At 38.6% G+C, this 23,491-nt stretch overlaps 2 protein-coding genes across 2 annotated transcripts in view; one reads left to right on the top strand and one right to left on the bottom strand.

Annotated features, from left to right (window-relative positions):
- LOC141807044 (protein CutA homolog) overlaps positions 1–5,023 on the top strand; it is a 5,349-nt gene extending 326 nt beyond the window's left edge. Inside the window, exons 2-7 of the mRNA XM_074692812.1 lie at positions 282–346; positions 760–908; positions 1,679–1,738; positions 1,859–1,904; positions 3,886–3,935; positions 4,574–5,023. Of these exons, the coding sequence (XP_074548913.1) occupies positions 284–346; positions 760–908; positions 1,679–1,738; positions 1,859–1,904; positions 3,886–3,935; positions 4,574–4,673 (468 nt within the window). The 5' untranslated portion in view covers positions 282–283 and the 3' untranslated portion in view covers positions 4,674–5,023. The remainder of the gene's footprint in view (positions 1–281; positions 347–759; positions 909–1,678; positions 1,739–1,858; positions 1,905–3,885; positions 3,936–4,573) is intronic.
- An 18-nt stretch (positions 5,024–5,041) lies between these two features.
- LOC141807035 (somatostatin receptor 3) lies at positions 5,042–21,504 on the bottom strand. The gene is made up of 3 exons (XM_074692800.1): positions 21,380–21,504; positions 8,934–9,774; positions 5,042–6,845 (listed from the first exon to the last, which is right to left on the bottom strand). The coding sequence occupies exons 2-3, from the start codon at positions 9,717–9,719 to the stop codon at positions 6,120–6,122; spliced, it is 1,512 nt and encodes a 503-aa protein (XP_074548901.1). The 5' UTR covers positions 9,720–9,774; positions 21,380–21,504; the 3' UTR covers positions 5,042–6,119.
- Positions 21,505–23,491: the final 1,987 nt, after the last annotated feature.

Raw genomic sequence — 23,491 nt, 5'->3', positions numbered from 1 at the left:
TATTATTTTAGTGCTACAAAACTGTCTCACCACTTTACATTATTAACCAGTCTGAACAAGTGACGCAGACTGTACTAACGCGTTATTCAGAAAACATGTTTTAACATGTCTTCTGGTTTGCGCCTCTCATTCTTTGCCGACTTTGAAAACTTAGTGAAAACCCTGCATAACCTTCAATAACAGCACCCGGCTCCCTGCGTTCAACTGCTTTTTAGGCTTTTGAGAGTAAAAATGTTAAATGTTGTCTGGCTAACTTTTAGCTGTGTCTTTTGCACACGTAGGCATGCGCATTGGACTGCCGAGTGTTCACACACTGCAGAGTGGATCCTTGAAAACTTTTATTGTGGTGAGTGTGTATCCTTGCTGCTGTAAGCTTCATGCATATTCCTCAAAACACACCACATTCAAGTCATTCTGTAGTTTAATCTAATTGGTTCTGCTAGACAAAGCTGGCGTAGAGCATGGGCTGCAAAAATAACTTCCACCAGGATGTGCTGTGTACTGTGTTAGAGGATCATCAGTCACATTAGTAAAATTATCTTTAAGAATGTAATGGAGAAAAATATCCACTAAAATATCCCAGCCTTGCTGCACTGCAGATTTCACATTTAACAGTTCACATCCAAAGTTAGGGACAAAACTGAGTACAGGCGAAATCATCGTTTCAGCTACACCTGCATTATGCTGATAATGTAAAAATAATAGAATTTCTTCTGGTTGTCAGTTTTTTTAATCCTGTTTTTCATTTTCCTCTTTCAGACTGTGCTCCTCAGTGTGTTTATGTTCCAGCTGCTACGAACGGTTGGACTGAGAGCCTTTTCCATGGCATCTGAGACGTACATGTCAGGTACACACTCTGCAGCCTTTGTCACCTGCCCTAATGACACAGTGGCTAAAGAGCTGGCCAGGTAATTACAGCAGCAACATCTGCTTTTTGTTGTCGACTGATTATAAATTAGGGATGCATGATATTATCAACACAATATCGGTATCGGCTGATAAAAGCTTAAAAACATGGTTATTGGTATCGGCAGATATGAAAATTTCTGCCAATATGCACATGTGTTATATGTTAGGATTATTATTATTGTCCATCTGAAAAATAAGCTCCTTAAATAAAATGTAGCACTTCATTTATTTGCACTGCAGAGCTCTGTGTCTGTCGCCAGGTTGTTACAGTCGCTCTAAAATATTCAAATGCAACTTGGTTATGTTTAAAAATGCATTGTACATTTAAAGTTCATGTGATCTAAATAAATTATTTTTCTGTATTTCAATACTGAATGTCTTGAGTTTGAAAAAATAATATATTTCTTATTTATGGTAAAATCAAATGTTTTTTTGTCTTGTTTTATGTGTGTTTCTTAAACAAATATGACCGTCACAATTAGAGTAACATATAAATGCCAGTAGAGGATAGACTTAGCTTTCTTTACAGTGAAAAAAACAAACAAACTTGTGATTATCGGTATCAAAAGGGGTTTCGATATATCGACATATCGAATATCAGCAAAAATCCAATATTGTGCATCCCTATTATAAATGTATTATAAAGTTTGTAAAAAGCTGTTGTTGATGTCTGTCCGGGATTTATTTTTAAGTATAACTTGCACGTATACAGGATACCCTCCAGTCAGGGAATTGTCAGTGTTTATGTCAGTTTTCTTTGACCTTACAGGGGCATTGTGGAAAAAAAGCTAGCAGCCTGTGTCAACATTGTCCCAGCAATCACATCTGTGTAAGTTCTAAAAAAACAGCTTTCCACTGTAATGCGAGACTCTGTAAGTTTTACAGTTTCCCTGTTTTGTAGTTCGAAGACAAGGCATACACTCCTTTTTTCATCTTTTTATTCTTACAGGTATGAATGGCAGGGGAAGATAGAAGAAGACAGTGAGGTGCTGCTGGTGAGTTTGGACTTAATATTCTGACACTTAACGCTTTTAAAGGTGCAATGTGTAGAAATTGGAATTTCTGCGTCACTAAGCATTCAGATTTTAGGATGAGGCCATCTGTTACCAAAACCTGGCGTCACTAAGTGATGGAAGCCTTTGCAGATCAAATGCAATCCTGAAGATGACGTCATTTGCTTTTATTGTCATTTTGATAGGTGTTAAAGCTGAGGTACATGTCTCATAGCTGGAGAAACAACAGCAAGAAAGCTACATGGCAGCAGCATAAATCTCTGATACCGAATTTTTCATTTTACAGTGCTAATCTTCAAAAATGAATGACAGAAACACCTCTGACTGTCAAATATAAAAGAAAACTCTCAAACATAGAAATGGTTATGTTAGTTAGACTATACAACAAGCGATAAACAATGCAGTTTAGAACAAATAAACATTGCTACAGAAAAAGTATACAATGATCCGTTGCACTTTTACCTGTTTAGCAGAAAACAGCCAACTTTGGCATTGTCCTTCAGAACGTACTACTTCTTTGATGACTCCGAGCTTGGAAACTGTACACTGATGTTGACTCTTCTTTTAGTGTTTGTCTGTCCAGTTTTCACTCCATCTCTTTGTGATCTTTTTTGAAGTAAATATAACAGATTTACACTTATATGATGCATTTTTGTGATTCTCCAGCATAAAATACTTTCAACACAAATTGTTTTGTGCAAAACAACAAAAATATACTGTCTCACTCTTCATCCTCTTTTTCTTCAATTGTAGCAACAACTGCCCCCCCTTCTCCACCTGACTTCCAGGTAGATTTCAGGAACCCCAGCCAGGCGTATATAGAAAAAAACACGCTTTGCTCTTTCTGTCCCCCAAAATCTGCTGTAGATGAACATGGCTGTTAATATGTTTGCCTCCGTGCACAGGACTTGCAGTGATTTAAAGTGCTTTTTTCTAACTTGATGGAAAGAAAACAAAAGTTTTATGGGGGTTAAGTATGTGACACAGTCAAATAACTTCTGCATCTCTGCGTCACTATGCCCAAGTTCAATTTTACATCAGGCAAATTATAACTACATACCGTCAAGCACTGGTGTGTGCTGCTGCTGCTGCTGCTGCAAAAAAGAGAGACTGATAAAAACAAGTTGACAAATATGTATTACAGTATGCTTTTAAGCACAATATCTACATTTAATTAAAAGAAAAAAAAAACTGTCATCAGGAGTGGTTATTTCGACAGCCCAAGCACCAATAATCTTCCCAAAGTTCCTTGTATGTTGGTGTGGCACTCACCTTGCCAACAGACTCATACCACTCATGTCTTAGTGGACAGAATCTGATATGATTTTACTTAAACCTGACCATTAAAAGTGACTTTACCATCTGTGAACAGGTAAGTAAATAATAAATATTGTTAAGTGGCAGGTTGTGCCTCCTGTTAGCTTTTCAGTAATTTCTTTCAAATACGTTGTGAGCACCGTTAGTTCTTTGTAGGGATGGGTGCCTTTTACATTTGAAATGATACGGTACTGATGCCCGGCATCTGGCAATCGGTACCGGTACTCGACGGGACCAATTTTCAGTACTCTTTTGTGTGTATGTGGTAAAAAATATAAATATGTTTAAAAATATATATATTTTTTTCAATTTGACACATTTTTTCTCCGATATATTACCTTGCAATGCTGTGTTCATGTCCAGCATAGAAAATAACCTACTCTTCCACCCCCACACAGTCACAAGGATGCATTTAGGTACCTAAACATGGTACCTTTTGATTTTACATGAATCGACACCCGGTACTTTTGACAGGATTTGGTCGGTACCTCTAAAAGTACCTAATTTGGTACCCATCCCCAGTTCTTTATTTACATCTAGGGTAGACACCCTTTCATCCCAGTGAAGTTATTCTCCTAACTTTACAATTGCCACTTTTTGTGACTTGCCTTAGAAATCAGTCAATCTGTTTCTGTCTCGTGTTTAGATGATCAAAACAAGAAGCTCCAAAGTGCCTGCTCTCGCAGAATATGTTCGGTAAGTTTGTCTTTCACCTGAAATAGAATAAAAAGAAAAGTACTGAACCCAACCTTACTCTCCCAGGAACCCAGAAACACAGGTTGCTGATTATTTAATCCATTACCTGTCATGACTCACTCAGCCGGAGAGGAATGCTTTAACTAATGGAGTTAACGTAAGTTCATGAAGGACACGGAAGTCATACGCCCAGCTGTGATCAGCTGACAGACTGATGTTCTAACCTACCCCTCTCAACCAATCACAGCGTGCGTCTAACAACAAGGCGGTGTATTTAAATCACGTCTTCATTCTCAGTTATTCCTGCTACCTCATTGTTGCTCAGCTGCTGCTGTCACAATCATCCCACCTCCACCCCAGCCTCCTCCTATTTAGCCTCATGTATGTATCTTATTGATCTGTATGCATTCATTTGTTCTGTATGTATACGGGGGGTTTGCTATGCACTCCCTGGAAAGCTCGAGCAAGCTGCTCGGCTAACCCAGGGAGTACTCTGAAAAGCAGAGCTTTAACGCCAATTCTAACTGTATCCATTTGGCAATAAATGGTTAATCTATGACGAGAGTGTTCCTGACTGAACTGTTGTTTGTGTGTACTGTGCACTCAACTCATTCATAACAGCCTACTGTCCTCTGCAGCTCGAACCATCCATATGAGGTGGCCGAGGTCATCAGCCTGCCTATTGACCAAGGCAACCCGCCCTACCTCAAATGGATAGGAGACATTGTCCCAGAGTAAGGACAGATCAAGGAATGAGTGGATTGATTTATAAATGGAGTGTTTAAGACACAAAATTCAACTGTTCACCTTGGAAGAAAAAAAATTGTAACCTGAACTCCCCAAAAAACTATTCTTGTCCTCAATATTATCGCAAATTACAAAAAACAGAGATTTTCAAAGTGGTTTTTAAGTGTTTCAGATATCATTAGATGGTTAAAACAGTTTCCCTCTCGCATATGCTCACCTCTAGAGGGCAGCCTTGACAATGTCTATGAAAAGCTACGTTCATGTTAAGCAGTTTTGATTTATTTGATACTTAAGAAATAATGTTTAAAATGAGGATATAAATTAAATTGATTTTTTTTTTTTACAATAAAATGGTGTGTTGTTTTTTGTATTATTTTTTACCTCTTTTGTTTGTAAACACTGCAACAATGAAGAAATAATGACAGTTATGACAACAGTTACCTTCATGTCATGAAGTGTAATAGTTCAAAACAACATGGTTACATAAAGCACATATGAACTCAATAAAATGACAATATCAACTGTGCAGATATATATTAATCACCATCATACCACAGAACACTTGGCCCTATAACCTTACCTAAAATTTAACACTGACAATAATATAACATCTGAACACAAATATTTTACAGAAGCTCAAAAAACCCAGAACTGAGAAATTCTCATTTTCATGTGGCAAGTTTGGCATTGCACCACAGACTGTCAGTCCAATATCTGACTGAAATCTTCCAGCCTTGCATAACAAATAGAGATCTGTAAATACACTTTTGAAAGCCATCATATCAATCAAGACATTACAGTGGCTGAAGATCAAAGAATGGATTAACAAGGATGTAAAAAAAATGTTATTGTTAGAACAAGACCTTTAAAAGAAGAGAAAAATCTTCCATGTAGCTAAGCTGTAAATAAATACCGAAATAAATAAATAAATATTAAAAGTTTTGTCTTGCAAGAGTAAAAAACAAAATCCACATGTGTAGAAAAATCTTAAATGAATCTTTAAAGGCTCTGGAACTTCCTCTAACTTCCTGGCACTTTTCAAGACTGTGTTTCTCCAAGTGATCCATAGAATTTAATTTGTTCTTCAATTGGCTTCAAGTTGTTTATTAACAGTCAAGCTTTATATGCTTTTTTTCTATATTAAGTAGGTATGTAGGTGTTGAATGTGATATATTTTACATCCTGCCACTTGGTAAAAACATATTTATTTATATCTGACAATTATCACATTATACATATAAGCTTTTCAGCTGAGGAAAAAAGATCTGACTGCAACTTCAAAGACATTACGAAACAGCCACCCTGCATGATCCAATCCTCAACCTGCTCAGTGCAATCCACAGTCATTTCCCATATTTAATATCTCTCTATGTAATACATTTTACTTTGGGTCTAACAGCATGGACTGCAAACATTCCACCAGGTGTTACACATCTCTTACAGATAACTTATTTCCAGTACAGAGTTTTTGTCCAGACATTCTTCAAGTTGTGACCTGCTGTTTTTACTTTTACTTGCCAAAGAGGGCTCTGCCTCTGCAGGATCAAAGTCTTGCCCTTTGTCAGACAGGTCTCTGTATTTGACAGTCTGATCAGAGTACTCCATCTCAGGCTTGCCTCTTTGCACAGCCTGTGTCCTTGAGTCCTCGGTTATTCCACTGTGATTTCCATTCTGTGATGCTCTGCATATTTCCCGCATCTGCATTGCCCCATCTGTTCCAGTGAGTTCCAGCTCATTTTCTTTGGCAGTATTATCTTTACCATGTACATTTATGTCGTCCTCATTTTTTTGTGCTTGAAGAGCAATGCCGCCCCACTCCTCTGTTGGCCTCTGCACCTCAGTGCCAGCCCTGTCGTTGATCTTTACCCGACGTGAAGCCCTGCACAGAGCCTTCCTAAAGCCTCTCTTGAAGTTGTCTGATAGAAATCCGTACAAAATTGGGTTGGCACAGCTGTTTGCATAAGACAGAACAACAACAAAAAAGTAGAGCCCCCTGAAGTCCCCAGGAAGGACTATCAGGAGATTGACAATGTTCAGTGCATAGAAAGGCAGCCAGCAAAGGACAAACACTGCCACCACCACAACCACCATCCTGGTGATCTTACGCTCTGACTTCCTGCGCCTGGAGGACGTTGCCTGAACTCGTTTTCCAACACTGCGCACCTTTGAAAAGAAACAGAAGTTTTACTTACTAGAAGCAGTGTTTCTTCTACCCTTACATTGTGGTCTCTTTATCTGATAATGTTGTTGACAACTATCCCAGCCCAGTCTTCAAAGGCAAATCTCACATTTCTACCTTGAACGGACTCGTGATTTTTTTCAGTTTTCCAATTATTTAGAACCAATAGATGTATAACGGAATTAAAAGGTAATTTTCTTGCACATCCTCAACATTTCTTTTCAAAGCTATGTTTCGTGTTTACCATGATAAACCCTCACCCATAATGTAAACTCTGGATCTGGCTGACATTGTTGCTTTTTCAATAATGACATCAGTGCTTATTCGTGCTGTTAAAAACATGTATAATTATAAAGTACAGACCAGCATGCAAATTATAGGTTATACATTGTGGTGGATTGATATTTTCTCTTTTTTCCACAGAACCGCACACAGCATGATTATATCTGTTCAGATATTGCTGTCAACATCATTAGTGATAACAACAGAGAACAGTCCAATTATACAGGACATTAGTAGAAAGGACAGCTGGTACTGCTTCAAAAGGCTTCTCTCCATCGCACTTTTATTTGATTAGATTTCTCATAAGTGGTAACATAACACTCTTATTCTTCTGAAGCTTGTTAGACTATCTGCTTCTATGGATAGTCATCAATAGAAATTATTTATGGCACACAATTTGATTCTAAGCATGTAGTCATCAGACTTGAAATTTGGAGAAATGCACTGAGTAGCATTTGTCTGCAGACCAGGCTGCAGATTCAGGACGCCAATTCAAAGACTCTTGTTAGTTCAAACTACTCCACCTCATGGGTTAGATCTCCTAAGACTACATTTTAGTGTCAAGAAGGGTGACAGGGGTACAGCATCTATTGTGTTTTGTAACCCTATCAGTTGCAATACCATGGGGCACTAAGAATGTGGTTTGGGAAATGCTGTCCAGAAACTGCAGCCTCTAAATATGCAGATACCATAATAATGTCAAAAGTCTGCATTCAAAGTAGAGTATTTCAAATAGAGAAACTGTAGCTTGAGCCCCTGTCAAAAGTTTTTAGATTATGGCAGACAGAAGTTTAACACGACTCCACTCGTTGACCTTAAAAAAGCAAGTTTGACTCTGTAGTTATTCTTAATGTCTGATGTCATCAGGCTGTTGTCAAACGGGGAAATCAACAGAACCAAACATCACTCCTACTTTGGATTTGGCCATTTGTGGGTTCACCATGCAATCCTATCTGCAAGTTCTCAAAATCAACCACAAACATTTTGATAGCTTCTACTTTCATCTTCTTCCCTTGTTGGCCTCTTTCTAACTCAATCAGCAACTGAGGCTCATGGGTAGTGTAGTGCTGTGAAGCATTAGCCATGTCAGAATGGGAAAAAAAAGTATGATGAACAAATTAACAAACGTGTCATTAAAAAATGCATGTAATATAACTTGTGCGTCACCAAAAGAGTTAGTGTCTATTTTTTAAATGTAAAAATAAATAAATCATACAGTACATCATTTTAAACCAATACAAATACAAACCCATATAAGTTTTTTTTTTTTAATTACAAAGGTGGGTGTTAGGATTTGGTTGTTAATTTTATCCAAACTTTACTGATACAGGGTTTATTATTGTTTGGTGTTATGTTTGTATCTTAATCATTTGCGTAACCTGCATTTACTTTTGCAAACCAGTCCAGATAGTACTCATTCAGCAGCTAGTCTGCTTTGCACATTGCTTGACTGTCAGGAAGCTTACTGAAGCTTCCCAACTGTTAAACTCTTTGGCTTTTGCAGATATTCTGTTGTTGCATTCCAATCTATTATAAACATCAAAGTTGTTTCATAGTTACGGCCCCAGGTAGGGGCTTGAAGTGGTTGGTTGCAGTAAATTAGTAGTACTGACACCACACACTTGAGGATTATTTAGTCAAACCTTAAGTCAGGCCACGTACTCAGACTCACAGGGTTTACAAATCAGGTTCAAAATCTGCAGTCGTCTAGTGTATGGCCAGTGTTAGAAAGAAATTTCCATTGAGCCATTTACAAACAAAGGAAATATAACTTCCTGTTCCTGCCTTACCTTGATGACGATCAAAAGGTAGCACAAGCAGATGACCAGTAGGGGGCAGAAGAAACCAACAGTGCAGGTGTACACAATAAAAGATGTCTTCCATATTTCTGCTGGCTCGGGCCACACAATGCTGCAGTTCCCATCATCCTTCAGCACGTCAGCAAACACCACCACAGGCAGCACCACCACAAAGGACCCTGCCCAAACTGTGGCACTGATGGCCTTGGCGACTCGAGGGCGGCGCCACCAGAAGGAGCGGATTGGGTGTACCACGGCCAGGTAGCGATCAACCGACATCACAGTCAGACAGAAGATGCTGGTGAACTGGTTGATAGCGTCTACAGTCATGACCACACGGCACATCAGAGAGCCAAAGGGCCAAGAGAGGAGAGCGTTCTGCACCGCCAAGAAAGGCAGGCCCAGCATGAAGAGCTCATCTGCGATGGCTAAGTTCAGGATGTAGATGTTGGTGACTGACTCATTCTTAGTGTAGTTGACAATCACGTGAATGACTAGAGTGTTTCCAACAAGGCCAACTACACACACTATCCCATAGATGAGAGGGATAAAGATTCCTGCCAAGCCAGGAAGTGACTCTGGTTTGGGACTGCTGCAGTTTTGGCAGGTGCTATTAAAAAGCAAAGAGTCATCACTCTCTCTGAAGTCTAGAAGTGGTTCAGATGGAGTGAAGAGGAGCAGGAAATGGGAGTAAGGAGTACCAGAATTGTTGGTCCAGGTAGCTGTATGGGTTTCCTGAGGCAGTGAGGAAACCTTGGTGGCTTGGATGAGCTCCATGGAGACAATCAGAATAGAGATGCAAAAGTTGTGGATTGAATCACTGATCAACAGTCTGCAAGACAAAAGAAGATGTGTTAATTTCATGTTTGACATCTGGGGAATTCACTTTCCTATTGTTTCACATTATCACAGCAATTGTTGTGCATGGGACTCATTTTCACAGCTCCGTGCAGATGCTTTTAGTGCACCTAGCACCACCTGTATACTCAGAAATCTATAATTAGTTTAACTTGGATTCAAGCTGTGCTGACCTTTTTGGGCACAGCCAATGGCTGATGAACATTTGTTCTCCCCCCAGCTGTCTTGCTGCTGACTATGAGTGAATGTCACTTCATTTCCTCCATTTAATCACTGACAAAACTGAAATACTGTTAATAGGACCTGATACCATCACCACTGCTGTTCAACAGGTTATTGGCCTATTACTAATTACTCAGTTACTCATTTAATCTTGTTTCCTCCAGCTTAGTAATATCACTAAAATTAGAAAAATGCTCTCTTTCTCACATCTTAATTCATAAACGCAAACCTTCTTCTTCCCCTGTTTATTATAGAAATTCCCTTTACAGCTTAGCTCAAATTACATTTCTGAACCTCTCATTTTTATACTCCACTGTCCTAGGTTTTCTTTCCATCCCCCCTCTATCTGTGAAACTAAAAACTAAACTAAGGTTGCATTTGATGTCTGAGCCCTCTCCCTCTGGGATGAGCTCCCTCTGCCCAGCTTTTATGTAAGCCTCAAAGTGAGCTGGATGGTTGTTTGACAGTATTTGTATATGTGAGTCAAAGCACGCCCGTTTCGCATTTCTGGAAAAAAAAGAAAAGAAAACAAACGTACAACCTGTTTGCTATAGTTAGAGTACACCTTTAAATTGCATCATCCTCTCTAACAACTGTACATCTTTTATCAAGCTGTTTGGGCCCCATCTTATACCTGGCACCAATCCCCTTAGCACACAGCATGATTGTCCAACCTGTAACCACCATTTCCAATGGCTCCATTGGAAGGAGGGGTTAAATATGCTCAATATATTTAATGATGTCTTACATCCACAAAGTTTAAAAGAATGTGACCTTTTAGAGGCACATCTGACTCTGAAAAGGAATGAGAGAATACACTGACTGACCTGACACGTTACGGTTAAAATTAACCTTTGAATAAGCCAGGTGCTTCAATATAGACAAACTGGTCAGTTGGTCAGGATGAGTGATCTGGGCAGTTTATAAAATTTGAACTATCAGCACTAGCTCACAAGGCCTATTAAAAATAAAGAAATAAAATCTGCAGGCAGAACTAGTTGAGTGATTTGCCATCACCCTACATAGTGTCAGGTTTTTCCCCATGCTGTAACAGCAAAGCAAACCCATTAGTTTCTGCCAATGTTAAATATACTTTCTGCTATGATGTACAGAATGGCATAGTTTAGTCTTGCTTTTGACATAAAGACCAGTCATGTTCTGGTTTCTAAAGCAAAGCCCAATTTATTTTTATTTTAATACTATGGGTGAAATATTGAAATCAATCTAAAACATGCTGTGGGCTAACGAGAAATTACATCACCTGCAGGAAATAAAAAAAAATACATATTTATTTTTATTCTTTTATGTTCCTCAGGATAAATGCAAAACAAAAATGGCTGATAATGACAATGATATTGACAACAGGTTGAAGTTTAAAAAGTTTGGTCCAGCTCACAGCAGCTGTGGCAGAATACTAAACTTCTAATCATCGCAACAAACCTCCTGTCACAACAAAAACAAGCCTGCACTGGGATAAAATCACAACATATTTAGTTCTATTAGTACAAGACTTGTTTATGAAACCATAGTGGCTTCTTAATGACCACCATTGCACACGCAGGCACACCCTCATCCCCTACAGTGAGGTGCTCTGCTGGGAACATAATGCCCTGACCTATGGGGAGAAAATAACAGAGGCATGTCCTCCACAACCTTGACTTAAATGCATTAATGGAGATGTGAGGATGAGAGGAAGAGAAGAGGGAGGAAGGAAATAAAATGAAAATTAATACATTAAAGCAAAACAGGATGGAGAAAATGAATAGGTCAGTCATAGATATGAACCTTTCAAAAGGCAACACAAGATGGAGAATATGTAAAGTTGTACAGCTGTCGTCACACGTATGCCTCTCTACATACAGTATAGGTTCTACTCCAGCAGGAAAGTAATGAAAAATAAGAAAATATAAAAGGGGATTTATCTGTTTTACTTCTGCACTGGATAGATAAACCTCAAATGTATCCTCTCTCAGAGACATCCAGATTCAAACAGAAATAGTGCCTCCATCTGAAAATGTAAATGTCAGAATATAGTTTGTATTATGTAACTGTGAGTTGGCCTCCATTAGTGTAATACTTCAAATGAGGGTTACGTTTGTAACTGCAGCTCTATGATTGGATCTGATCCTTCAGAGTCTTTTAAGGCTGACCAGCTGCTTGATATGCCTGACTGATCATGTCCACAATCCAGTAGGACAACCGCCATTTCAAGAGAGCACAGTCTCTCTGAGGACCATCATGACATACAAATAACTGGTCTGATCTTCGCATACTGGCAGTATGATTAACATGCTTGGAATGCCCGAGCTGGCAGAGCAGTGCTGACCTGCTGTCATCTTACCCTGGTAGAGGGTTGAGCCGTGCAAGCAGAATTGGCTGATCAAAGTTCGCCCTTGACATAACCTTAGGCAGAAAAGAAGCCCTCAGCCACAAGGTGACACCCAAGTCATGTGGGCTCCACCTCAAAGCAGTCTTTGCTGATGACCATCAAAGATCTGCCTCCACAAGAGGCTCAAAGGGAGGCAAAGACAAGTTGTCAAGCACAAAGTGCAGGTCCCAAGCCGGTGCTCTCAGGGCCCCAGGTTAGACCAAACCTCATACCCCCCCTCAAAAAGAGAGAAACTAGCCTGTGGCGCCCAATGGTGTTCCCTATGTGGTGAGAGGAAATGGAAGCAACATAAACCCTCAGGGTAGAGCGAGCGAGACCTGCATCTAGGAGCGGCTGCAAGAACTTCCGGATTGACAGCACAGAGTACTGCCCAGGGTCCAAATTTCTGCTTGAGCACCAGGCTGAGAACCGCAGCCACCTGGTCTTGTATTGTATTCAAGTGGATCGTGCCCTGGCATTCTGTACCGTCCAGGGAACAGAGCTTGAGCAATCACTCAGCAGCAAGAGGCCAAGCCTGCAACTGAAGACAGCACCGCCTACATCCGGAAATGGAAGAAAGGTATAGAGGGGACCCGTCTGGCCAATCGTGAGCCTACGCCACTGTTGCCTTGCCAAAGTGGTCCCAGATGCTGGACACCACCTCTGGATGTAAACACCATTCTCCAGGAGGAGGCTTGCCCAATGACAGAAAGTCTGCCACTTGTTTCCCCTCCTCTGGTAGGTATGTTGTCCTCAGACTGGCCAGGCAGGTCCTTGGCTGCCCGGAGGATAGGCAACTGGGGACCCAAAAATCCTGGGCTGCATGGCGGATGCAGGCCAGGATGCCTTGCTGTGCTTTGAGAGTGCTTGTGAGCCCTGGCACTCGCAGTGGACTGAAATCGGTGCTGAGGAGGGCCCACTCCTGGGCCTAGTATGGGTAGGTAAGCTCCCGCTGAGACCAGAGAGCTGTTGCCTGGTCTGTCTAGCCAGAATAGACTGTTTAAGAGCCTCTGAGGCTGTGGACCCAAACAGCTCCCCAGGCTCCACTGGAACGCTGCACCAGGTCCTTCTGCTAGCCCTGGCGGCGAGCCTGGACAAGTGTGAACATCAGATGAACATCAAATGTGCTACATTTGGAGGGCACTTGTTTACAATGAAGCCTGTGAAATAAAATGTTTAAGAATCATCTGACTTCAAGAATAAATCACATCCATGTGTGAATGGAGATTGCAATCTTTTAACTATTAATCATGCAGCTCTAATTTCTGCCTGCAAAAAGACAGAAAAGATGTATGGAACTATCTTTACCTTTATCTCACTTGTGCCCAGCCAACACACATTTCAATTCATATATTCAAAAACCACATCCATTCAAAACATGAACACACAAAAAAAGAGTTTTAACATCATCGCTGTAATGGCTAGAAATTAACTACAAATAGATAAAAGTTATGAACAGCAAATTAATGAATTGAATTTCCTGCAGCGTACATGAGAATACATTGTTGGATTCCCTCTAAGAAGGTTAACAACTTTGATCTGTCATAAATAATCATAGATGGTCCCATGCCATGAGCCATTTTTTCTGTAATTTATTGTTTCAATCAGGTCCTGTGACAATTAGAAGACACATTAGCTCAATTAGCAGAGCAGATCCCTAGTGTACAGAGGCTGCAGTCTTTGTCATACTGATTGTAGGATCAATTCCCTGTCCCTGTAGAATTTGGTGCATGTCACCAACAACTCTCTCCCATCTGTTTGTCCTGTCCAACAACAACTAATAGCCCCCAAAACACATCACTGATTATAAACTAAACTGCAGGGAAAAAAACGAAAAAACAAAAACGTATGTGTACAAATATTCAATGCATATTTCATTTCACAGCACACTGTAGTAGTAGTAGCAGTAGTAATAATAACAATAATAATAATAATAATAATAATAATAATAATAATAATAATAATAATAATAATAATAATAATATATTTTAGTTATAGAGCCCTTTTAAAAAACTCAAATACGCTTTACAAGGTAAACAAAGATAAAGAGCATGTTAAAAACAGATACAAATACACAAAATAATGGAATAACAGTAACGGTGAAAAAAACAGCTAAATACATGTAATACATGTAACTATGGTTTCAAGCAGAAAATAAATCACAAGTTTGCCATTCTGCAGGCTGTAAGCAAAAATGTATCACCTGAACGTGAATTATTGAAGCATTATTCCAAACATCCTATACAGCAACATCCTATACATATGACCCTAGGCAGATTGTGATTTTTATAGAGGTTTTGAGCCAAATCTGTGTAGTCAAATCAAGCACACATGACATCAAACACACATACACACACCACACACACCCTGGGTTGCTCCTCACATCCAGGTTGTGCAGACAACCCCCTCACCATGCTAATCTCTGGCTCACACAATAAGGGCAGACTGACAATCTGTCCACCCAGAATGCTTCACATCTTTTGTTCCCTATTCTGTGTCCAGCTCCATATGAAACTTAAGGAACGTTGCTATGGGGATGCCGGGTCAAGACAACGCCCTAAGGGCCGCGTAGCAGAGAAGATGAAAGATAAACAAGGTAGTCAGAATAATGCTGATTGAAGAGGCAGTGCTCTTTACATCCGCATTCAGAAGTAACAATGACATTTGCACTGCATTGTAAGTGTGCAAGTGAATGCAGGCATGTGTATGCACTATATTCCCTCCATGCATCTGCTAAGCAAGTATTGTGGGTTTGCTTTTTGCTAATAATACCAATTTAAATTTAAAAGTGTTGATGAATGGCACCCTGTATTTTGATTGGTTGATAAGCTGGTGGAGCTCTCATCCAACCAAAACCTGATGTATCTGGCAATTGGAAAAGAGTTTAAAACATTATTTACAAGGCTGGGGGGAGATGTGATGTTATATCGAGTCCATGTCAAATATTCAACAGGGTGGTAACAACATAACATGAGGGGTGGAGTATAAACTTTGCTCACAGCAGCTAGCTTTATAGTTTAACAAGCATTGCATTTCATCAAATCAAGGTAAGCATGAGTAAAAATAAACAAACTAGGTGTTCTGCAGTTGACAGATTCAACTGTTTAGACTGTTTAATGAGTGAAAGGCTTTATTTATGGTCATACATTATCTGAAGTATCAAATTGTGTTTGGCAGAGTGATAGCCTTGTTGTTTCCTTAAAAATACTAAACTATACAAATTAAGGGTTTTGGAAGCACTAATAACAGCTTGCTGTGAGACTCATTCTACAGAATAATCACATTCTCCATTTTTATTATATATTGGGAATCAAAACCTTTTTTTAATAATCTTTAAGGGGCTACAAGTGGTGAGATAGTGAACTTCAAGAAATATTCAATAGCATAAAATATGAACTTCAAAGAGTTTTTTAAAACATTCAATAGCCTTTTAATGCTACTCAGCCAAATTTCTTTTCACACTGTTGTCTTTTGAATCATCCATGGGGGTATCAGTCTTGAAGAAAACCAAAGTCCAATCAGCGAAGCCTGGGATCCATGATTGATAGGTCTGAGACACCTGTACATTCTACAATAACACTGTCTACATAAATTACTTTTGTTCAGAACTACTTCACTTAGCATTTATTCTCAACACTGAATATGTTGCAAATTGATAACCATGCAACATTATAACTAGGGATGGGTACCGAGTTGGGTACTTTTATAGTTATCGACCGAATTCTGTCAAAAGCACCGAGTACCGATTCACGTAAAATCAAAAGGTACCATGTTTAGGTACTGCATTACATCATTGTGACTGTAAGGGAGTGGAAGAGTAGGCGATTTTCCATGCTGGACATGAAAACAGCACTGCAGAGTTATATATTAGAGAATAAATACGTTAAATTCAAAAAAACTTTATACATTATCATCAAAGAAATTGATATTTTTTACCACATAAACACAAAAAAGTACCGAAAACTGGTACCATTAAGTACCGGTACCGATTGCCAGGTACCAGGTATTGGTAACCCTAACCCTAACCCTATCGTTTTAAATGTGAAAGGTACCCATCCCTAATTATAACCGCTTTTATTTTGGTAAATAAAACAAAACCATTTGGTAGGTGTGTGAGAGCCCTTGGACTCTGTTTTAGCTTCATGATCCATATTTATGACAGTTCATAGTTCCAGTGTGGTGCAGTAAAGTTCATGCAAAGGACGTCTACTTAGTAGCTTTCACTTTTGCCACATTGATTTTCTTAATCTCCTCTCCTTTTGTTTCAAAAATACCTTCATACAGCATATGGTTAAACTTTCTAGACTGTCAAGTATTGTTTAAAGCACCGATAACTTGAAATTTCTTACGTTGCCTGTCACAATATTTGCTCTTTCAAAACCAAATGAATAATTAAATCTTTGACGGCAAACAAAACATCTTTTTTTTTTGACACATTAATTGCTGAGGTTTCTGAAAGCGGTACATAGTGTCATACTGACAGTATTACTTTATTGCTATGTAAGACAATGGTCTTCATTACATTGTTCATACTGCGGTTGATAATCTGCCACCCTCTGATAACACTCAATTCCTGTGAAACAACCTCACAGTTTTAAGCCACAGCTTTCCACAAAAACAGGCTGGAAAGGCACCAAGGTCACCAGTAAACCAAACACCTGTCAAGTTAACAATCAGTCGTGCAAATTAATTCAGGATGATTGCTTTAAAAAGCTAGTAATGCCCTTTTTTTTCCAGAACATACATTTTAAGGCTTTTAATTTTGTTGTTCCTCGTCTGCCTTTGTAATTAAGGGTTGGACCCTTTCAGAGACCAGTTTTAATGCTGAGAATGAATTAGCATAGCATTATCACAGATAATGTGTAGCAATTAAAGCCTCTGGGAAAGTGGTTTGAAATAAAAATGCATACATTCTGATAAAACAAGGTTTCTTAAAAAGTATGAAAGGTAACTTTTAATAAACTTCAGTAACCCCTGTGGACAAAGTGGTATGTCCTCTGTTTATACGCGTTTTGTTCTCTACACACATTAAGAAGTATTGTCTTGATACTGATGTGGCCATTAAAAAAAGACAAAGAGTACACCCTAACAGTGGTCACCTGGTTTGTGTGTGTATGTCATAAACAGGCTGGTTTACAGGTTTAAGTAACAGTTTTAGTTAGAGTAGCTCATTACTGCTCATCTGCAGACACACTGAATGAGGTGTTACTCCTTTTAGTAAATTGTTAGTCTTAAAGTTTTTAAACTTAGAAGTATGGCCTAATTAGAGATATGGCTGATTTGACTGACTGGTGGGCACATTGTAGATTAGTGATTAATGTTAGGCCTAGCATACTGCAGCCATAAACAGTGTGATTGGGTCATCTGTGTTAGAATAAGAGAGGCCAGATCCCTTTAAACAGAGTTACAAAACGCTTTGCTAACCCACATGTAACACCTGCTGAGACACCTCTATTTGCTTTCAATGTTCTACATGCTATGAAAACAAGTGGTTTGGCTGCACTTGCAGCTAAAATATCATTATCATTAGAGAACAAAGTCCTAAGACAACATTCAACACACTGGTAAAAACATAGCACACTCTAAATTGCTAAAAATTGCTAACGTTGTTGAACAAGGAACATCCCTGTCAGAAATCAGGTCACTCAGGGACCGTGGTAACACTAGTTAAAACAGGCAAATGCAGGGTTACTATTCCCTGTGACTAGTCCTTGGGGTTAAATGAGAATCTCTTGGCAATTAATAAGCGCAACATCCCCTCTTTAATCTTTAACAGCTCAAACTTAGAAAGGCTTTCCTGAGCTCAAGGTGAGTTGCTTACTTTAGCAAACTTACTGGAATCTGGGACTGTCCTCAATCAGCCAATGTACAACTGCCCCTTTTCCTACACTCAACACCCTGTTTCCCAGGCGATGCACTGTTCTTTCCTTTTGACACAAATGCATAATAAAAGCCCAGAATATGATGTAACTTTAGTATTTCAATACTTTTTTCCATTTCATCCATTTTCCTTGCTATACTCCCCCTAAAAGCAAAACAAAAACCAACTAAATGTCAGACAAGCAGTAGAATAATATGTTCTGTAGCAAATGCCTGAAACAGGTTGCAGCTTTAAGAGTTTGACCATTTGCAACTGCACAACAAGGTGCAGGGCAAAAACTGTGTACCTTACATGCTGCGACCAGAGCATGAATCCTTCACACCCTTTTGCACAAGACTATTACCAAGCTCCAGGATTCATCTACCCCTGCTGTGCATTTAGATAAAACATAGCATAAAAGGTTCTGTAATGCCCTCACAAGATGGGAGCTGAGTCCAGCAACCAACAACAGTAATATTGTTGGAGCAGTGCAAATCAGCACGTGGCAGAGGCTGTGGTGTTTTGGTCACAAACTTCACCTGTCCATTGGTGAGAGAGAAATTTAGTGAACTCAAAATAAATAGATGTGAGGCCTAATGCTTGGTGGATGGATTATTTGGACCGTAATCTGCTTAATGTCCACACCATTATCCATTTAAAATGCTAAAGCTAAATGGGGAATTTTCCTTGGGGAACAAATATTGACATTTTTGCACCATTTTCTGCCAGACTTGGGTCCAACAGGATTTAAGCACAAAAGCCACTACACTGATTGCTCAGTCACGTCACAGAAACATTACAGTAAATAGCTTAAGTCCCCTGGCAAATACAGAAAACCTGCCAAACACACATACGCATACACACACAAAAATCTTTCTTGCAGCAGCTGAAGGATCAACTCTGCAGTAAAGTCCCTTTTACAAAATGTGTTGTAATTATATGTCCTTAAGCTGTCAAACCATGGACAACATATTTTGCCTTACTTGTTCTTCCTGAAATGGTTCCACTTTAGAACAAGGAGGACATAAGAGGAAGAGAGACACACCATCGGCTAATTGACAACCCATCAGTCTTATTCCCCTCGGGAGTCTACCCCGTTTGCTACCATGCAATTAACTGATGTTACAGGCTAGGATCAGGTCTGTGACATGTTACTGCTGCCACACACAAGACAAACAAGAGCTCACAGATTAGCATTTACTCTGATCAATACTTTTATCAGATAGTCATACACATGAGGATATTTACCTTCAACCATTTTAAATGTGATTTGCAGCACATACTGCATGCATACCTGGGTGTCGTCAAGCAGAGAACAACATATTTAAAAAAGACATTCTGTCCTTTGTGATGGATTGATAAAATAACCCATCACAAATAACATAGATAATAAAGCATAGAACCCACAGGGGACACAAAGGTAGTTTTTGGTTAGGTAAAATGTATATCAATGCTTCTGAGAATGTGTCTATTTCGTTGTCATTCATTGTCATGGTTCTTCTGAACACAACATTAAATACAATTAACTCTTCCCACACAGCATGGAGAACAGGTTTTCACACAAATGGCTGTAATTACAGGACAAATTGGCCAGATGAACAGAAAAGGATAAAAAGCCTTAAAAGCTGCAACAGAGCTGTTATTTACCTTTCAAAATAAAAGCCCCCAGGATCACCCAGACAGAAACAAAGACAGACCAAGAGGAGAGGATGGTTAATGAGAGATGAGACAATTTTCTCTGTTTGGCTGCTATTCATTCATTCATTCATTCATTCATTTAAGACACAAACAGAAGGAAGCCTTGTGAAAGAGAAGGGAGTTGATTAGATTCACAGTATTTCCTCAATTATGTGCTCCTTTTCTTTTACCCTTGATGTAATAGTAGTTAGTATGCAGCAGAATACATTTTTGTCTGTATTTTAATTCCAGATAGCAGATATAGCATTTACGGTAATATGAATCAATTCAGTGACTTTAGCTGTCAAATGAATTCATTGAGTATTAATGTACAATATATGCCTTCAAAATTGAATGAAGAGGAGGATAAAGTCATCATTCCTTCAAACAAGTCTTATGCTCGAGCACACTACCTGAGTAAAGTACAGCAGTCTGTTTCATTATTATTCAAAAAAAAATAAATAAATAAACTGAATTAAATTCATTTACAAATAGTTAGGGGTGCAAATCAAGCTGTCATGCAGTTAAAGTGCAAAACCGTCAGTGTTAAAATATTACTTGAAATACAAGAAGTCTAAGATGTAAGGCAGAACAACGCAAATATACATCATATTTTTTATTCTCAGGCAGTAAATATGGGTCAAGTTTTATCTGCTAAAAGTACTTTAATCAGTAAAACAAGGTTATAGTCTAATGTTTGTTTAGCAATACTAATAATCAAAATCTATGATGAGTGTGACTTTTCCATCTGAAGTAAATGAGGTTGATTTAAAAGTGCAAAGTTTGCCTTAAAATTGTAAAAAAAAATAAACCCACAGTTCCCTTGTCATTTATAAAACTATATGCTTGTGTAATGTATAATACTAAGTCCTAAGTCTACATGCATGCTTGAGTAAACAGTGCCTGAGTAAATGTAACTGGATATTGGTCACATGTTTGGCTTCACTCTAACAAAAAGGAGAGATTTATGCTCGTAAATGTCCCAAGGCATTTATTTGCCATCAAAAACATTTAGAGAAAAATTAGATTGTGTTCAACAGTCGTGTTTTTTTTTTCCAACTGAATTCAGGCGAATGTAATACTGTGTGAGGATGGGCGAATAAAATTCAGGCTACACACATCTGTCATGGGGAATTGTACACGTGTGGTTTGCACCTACGATAATAAAATGTCAGTGAACATGAACATCATTGATAATGAAAAGAGATTCAAATGGATTTTCACTTCCACGAGTGGTCTGAGGCTGATATTTGTTAATCAAAACATAAATAAACAGTGAGTACAATAAAAACTCGAAACGTTAAATTTATGGACGTTTACTGCCTAACGCTCCTTTCGTGATAAGCCAGTCATTACAGAAAGTATTTTACTAAGTAATCAGTAAGTTAGCGATAAAACACTGTATCTAGAGGACAGATAACACAGAACAGACAGTGAGCTGGTCAAACTTACCAGAAGCAGCTTTATCGCGGTTTGATGTCCGAGCAGCATCGCGAGGGTCCAGATGAGCCAACAGGAGACTGGATGAGATTCAAGACTGTTGCGCTTCAGCGCTCTGTCTGCAGGTACAGAGAGATCTGACTGCTGTCTCCACCCCCGAAGCACCCCCCTTCCGCACACGCACACACACACACACAGCGCAGAGAGAGAGAGAGAGAGTGAAAAAGAGAGGTAGTATTATAATATTTTTCGTTGCTGCTTTACTTTCTCACCAAACATACAAGCCCCGCTTTGGTTAGGCTGTTTGAATTACATAACCGAATACATTAAAATAGTAAAGTCAAATAGACTTTTTGTATCATTTTTTATTCATTCCATAACTGTGAAATGAGAGGAACAACATATGATTCAAGTCTGTACATAGATCGTTAAAAGATGATGTTATTTTTTTTTTTTCTCTCTGTAAATCTGTGCTTGAGGAGATAGTTATCGAGTTACTCTGATTAAATGCTGCAGAAGTGTTAAGGTATAAGCATGTAATCAGTGCCCCAAAAGACCTAAAACATGCTGTCTTAAATTACCTAACCATGTCTGGTAAATCAGGACACCACTAAAATAACCTGAATCACAAAATATGAACACCCCATTTTTTATTTTTTTTATTTTTTTATTTTTTTATTTTTTTTATTTTATTATTATTATTATTTTTTTGGGGTGGGGGGGGGGGTTATAGACGCACCTAACACCATTCATATTTTTACATAATTTGTATTGACAATATAAAATGCATGCCTAATGTTTGGCCTTATACTGGAATCGAGACAAAGCATATGTCATTTTTCTTACCTTGTACTTTTATAGGTCAACTTCCAGTTTGATGCTGGTCACACTCTGGCAAGTGATGTCAGAGCATCTCTGTCATGTAATTTGTTCACCAACTTCCAAAGAAAGCTGTCTGCATTAAATGCTCTTGATTTTAAGCAGAAACACTGGGCTGTTATCTTTAACTTACCCAATTTACCCGATGTCCAGCTTTACCAGTGTACACCCTTTTCTTTCTGTTTTTGGACTTTTCTTTGTTTAAGATTTTAACCTCTGTTTATGTATTGCTTTTACAATATCACTTAATCACAGACTTCTTGAAGGGCATACTTTTCTGAGAGACCTTTACTTGATGTTTTGCTTCAGGGTCAGAGCCAAATTGACACTGGTGTTTTGTAAAGTTCGGCCCACAACACCTTAACAAGACTTAGTAGTGAACAGTTATAAGATAGGGTAATGTAAATACATATTTGTATACGTCTATTAAAAGGATAAAAGCAGTCGTGTGCTCAGTTTTCATATATTGAAATATGAAGTACTATCACTTGACGGTAAACTGACATTGAGTAATCCAACAACCTCTATTGGCTCAACCAAGCTCCTGTCTTAATGAGGCCTTTGTCAGAGAAGCTATTTTACTAAGTAAACGATATAAACCTTTGGTCAATCTTCACTGAAGGGTTACTGATAAATACACTCTGACACTTTCTAATGACAGAAAAGGCAACCAGGAGACAAATGAATATTATATTTAACGTGTTCTACCACAGATGCATACTGTCACATTGCACACACACACAAGGATACATACAAATTAAAAAGTATTGCTTAAGATTCCACTGAAGTAAATGAGCAAAGGTCATAGACCAGGGTGTATCTCTTCTCTGCTTTTAGCCATTTCTTTCTGATTTCTGATACTTTTTTAACAGTACTGTACTGTTTTTTTTCTTCTTTTTAATCGCATTTTTGTTGAATGTTGCCAATCATCTACTTTTTTCAATACAAATATAAAATGATATGATCAGGAACAAGAAAACTTGCATTTAATTGAATAGAATTATTATTTTCTTTGAAAGTATTAATTTGAGACTAGCTGTTGCTAATGTTTAACTTGGAAGATATCTGTGGAGTTATTTCAGTCTTTATCGAATGAGTTAATTACAATTCAGCTCCATTATGATGTGCTACATACTAGTCTTAAAAGAACCAAGAGCAAAGTAACACTTGATAAGTGATCAAATCATTTGTACAAGTTTAGACCAAGTAGCCATCAGGACTGTACTGATAAATCATTGAGAGCTG

The sequence above is a fragment of the Halichoeres trimaculatus genome, unplaced genomic scaffold (genome assembly GCF_033239565.1).
Source record: "Halichoeres trimaculatus isolate MK-OKI-2021-1 unplaced genomic scaffold, fHalTri1.1 fHalTri1_scaffold_2, whole genome shotgun sequence".
Classification (NCBI taxonomy): domain Eukaryota; kingdom Metazoa; phylum Chordata; class Actinopteri; order Labriformes; family Labridae; genus Halichoeres; species Halichoeres trimaculatus.
This window is presented reverse-complemented; position numbering and strand designations above follow the sequence as displayed.

Excerpts from the sequence above, each read along its gene's own strand:
- LOC141807035 (XM_074692800.1), bottom strand. The coding sequence starts at position 9,719 with ATGGAGCTCATCCAAGCCACCAAGGTTTCCTCACTGCCTCAGGAAACC. Across the intron at positions 6,846-8,933 it reads ACCTTTTGATCGTCATCAAG|GTGCGCAGTGTTGGAAAACG; the intron begins GTAAGGCAGGAA and ends TTCTTTTCAAAG.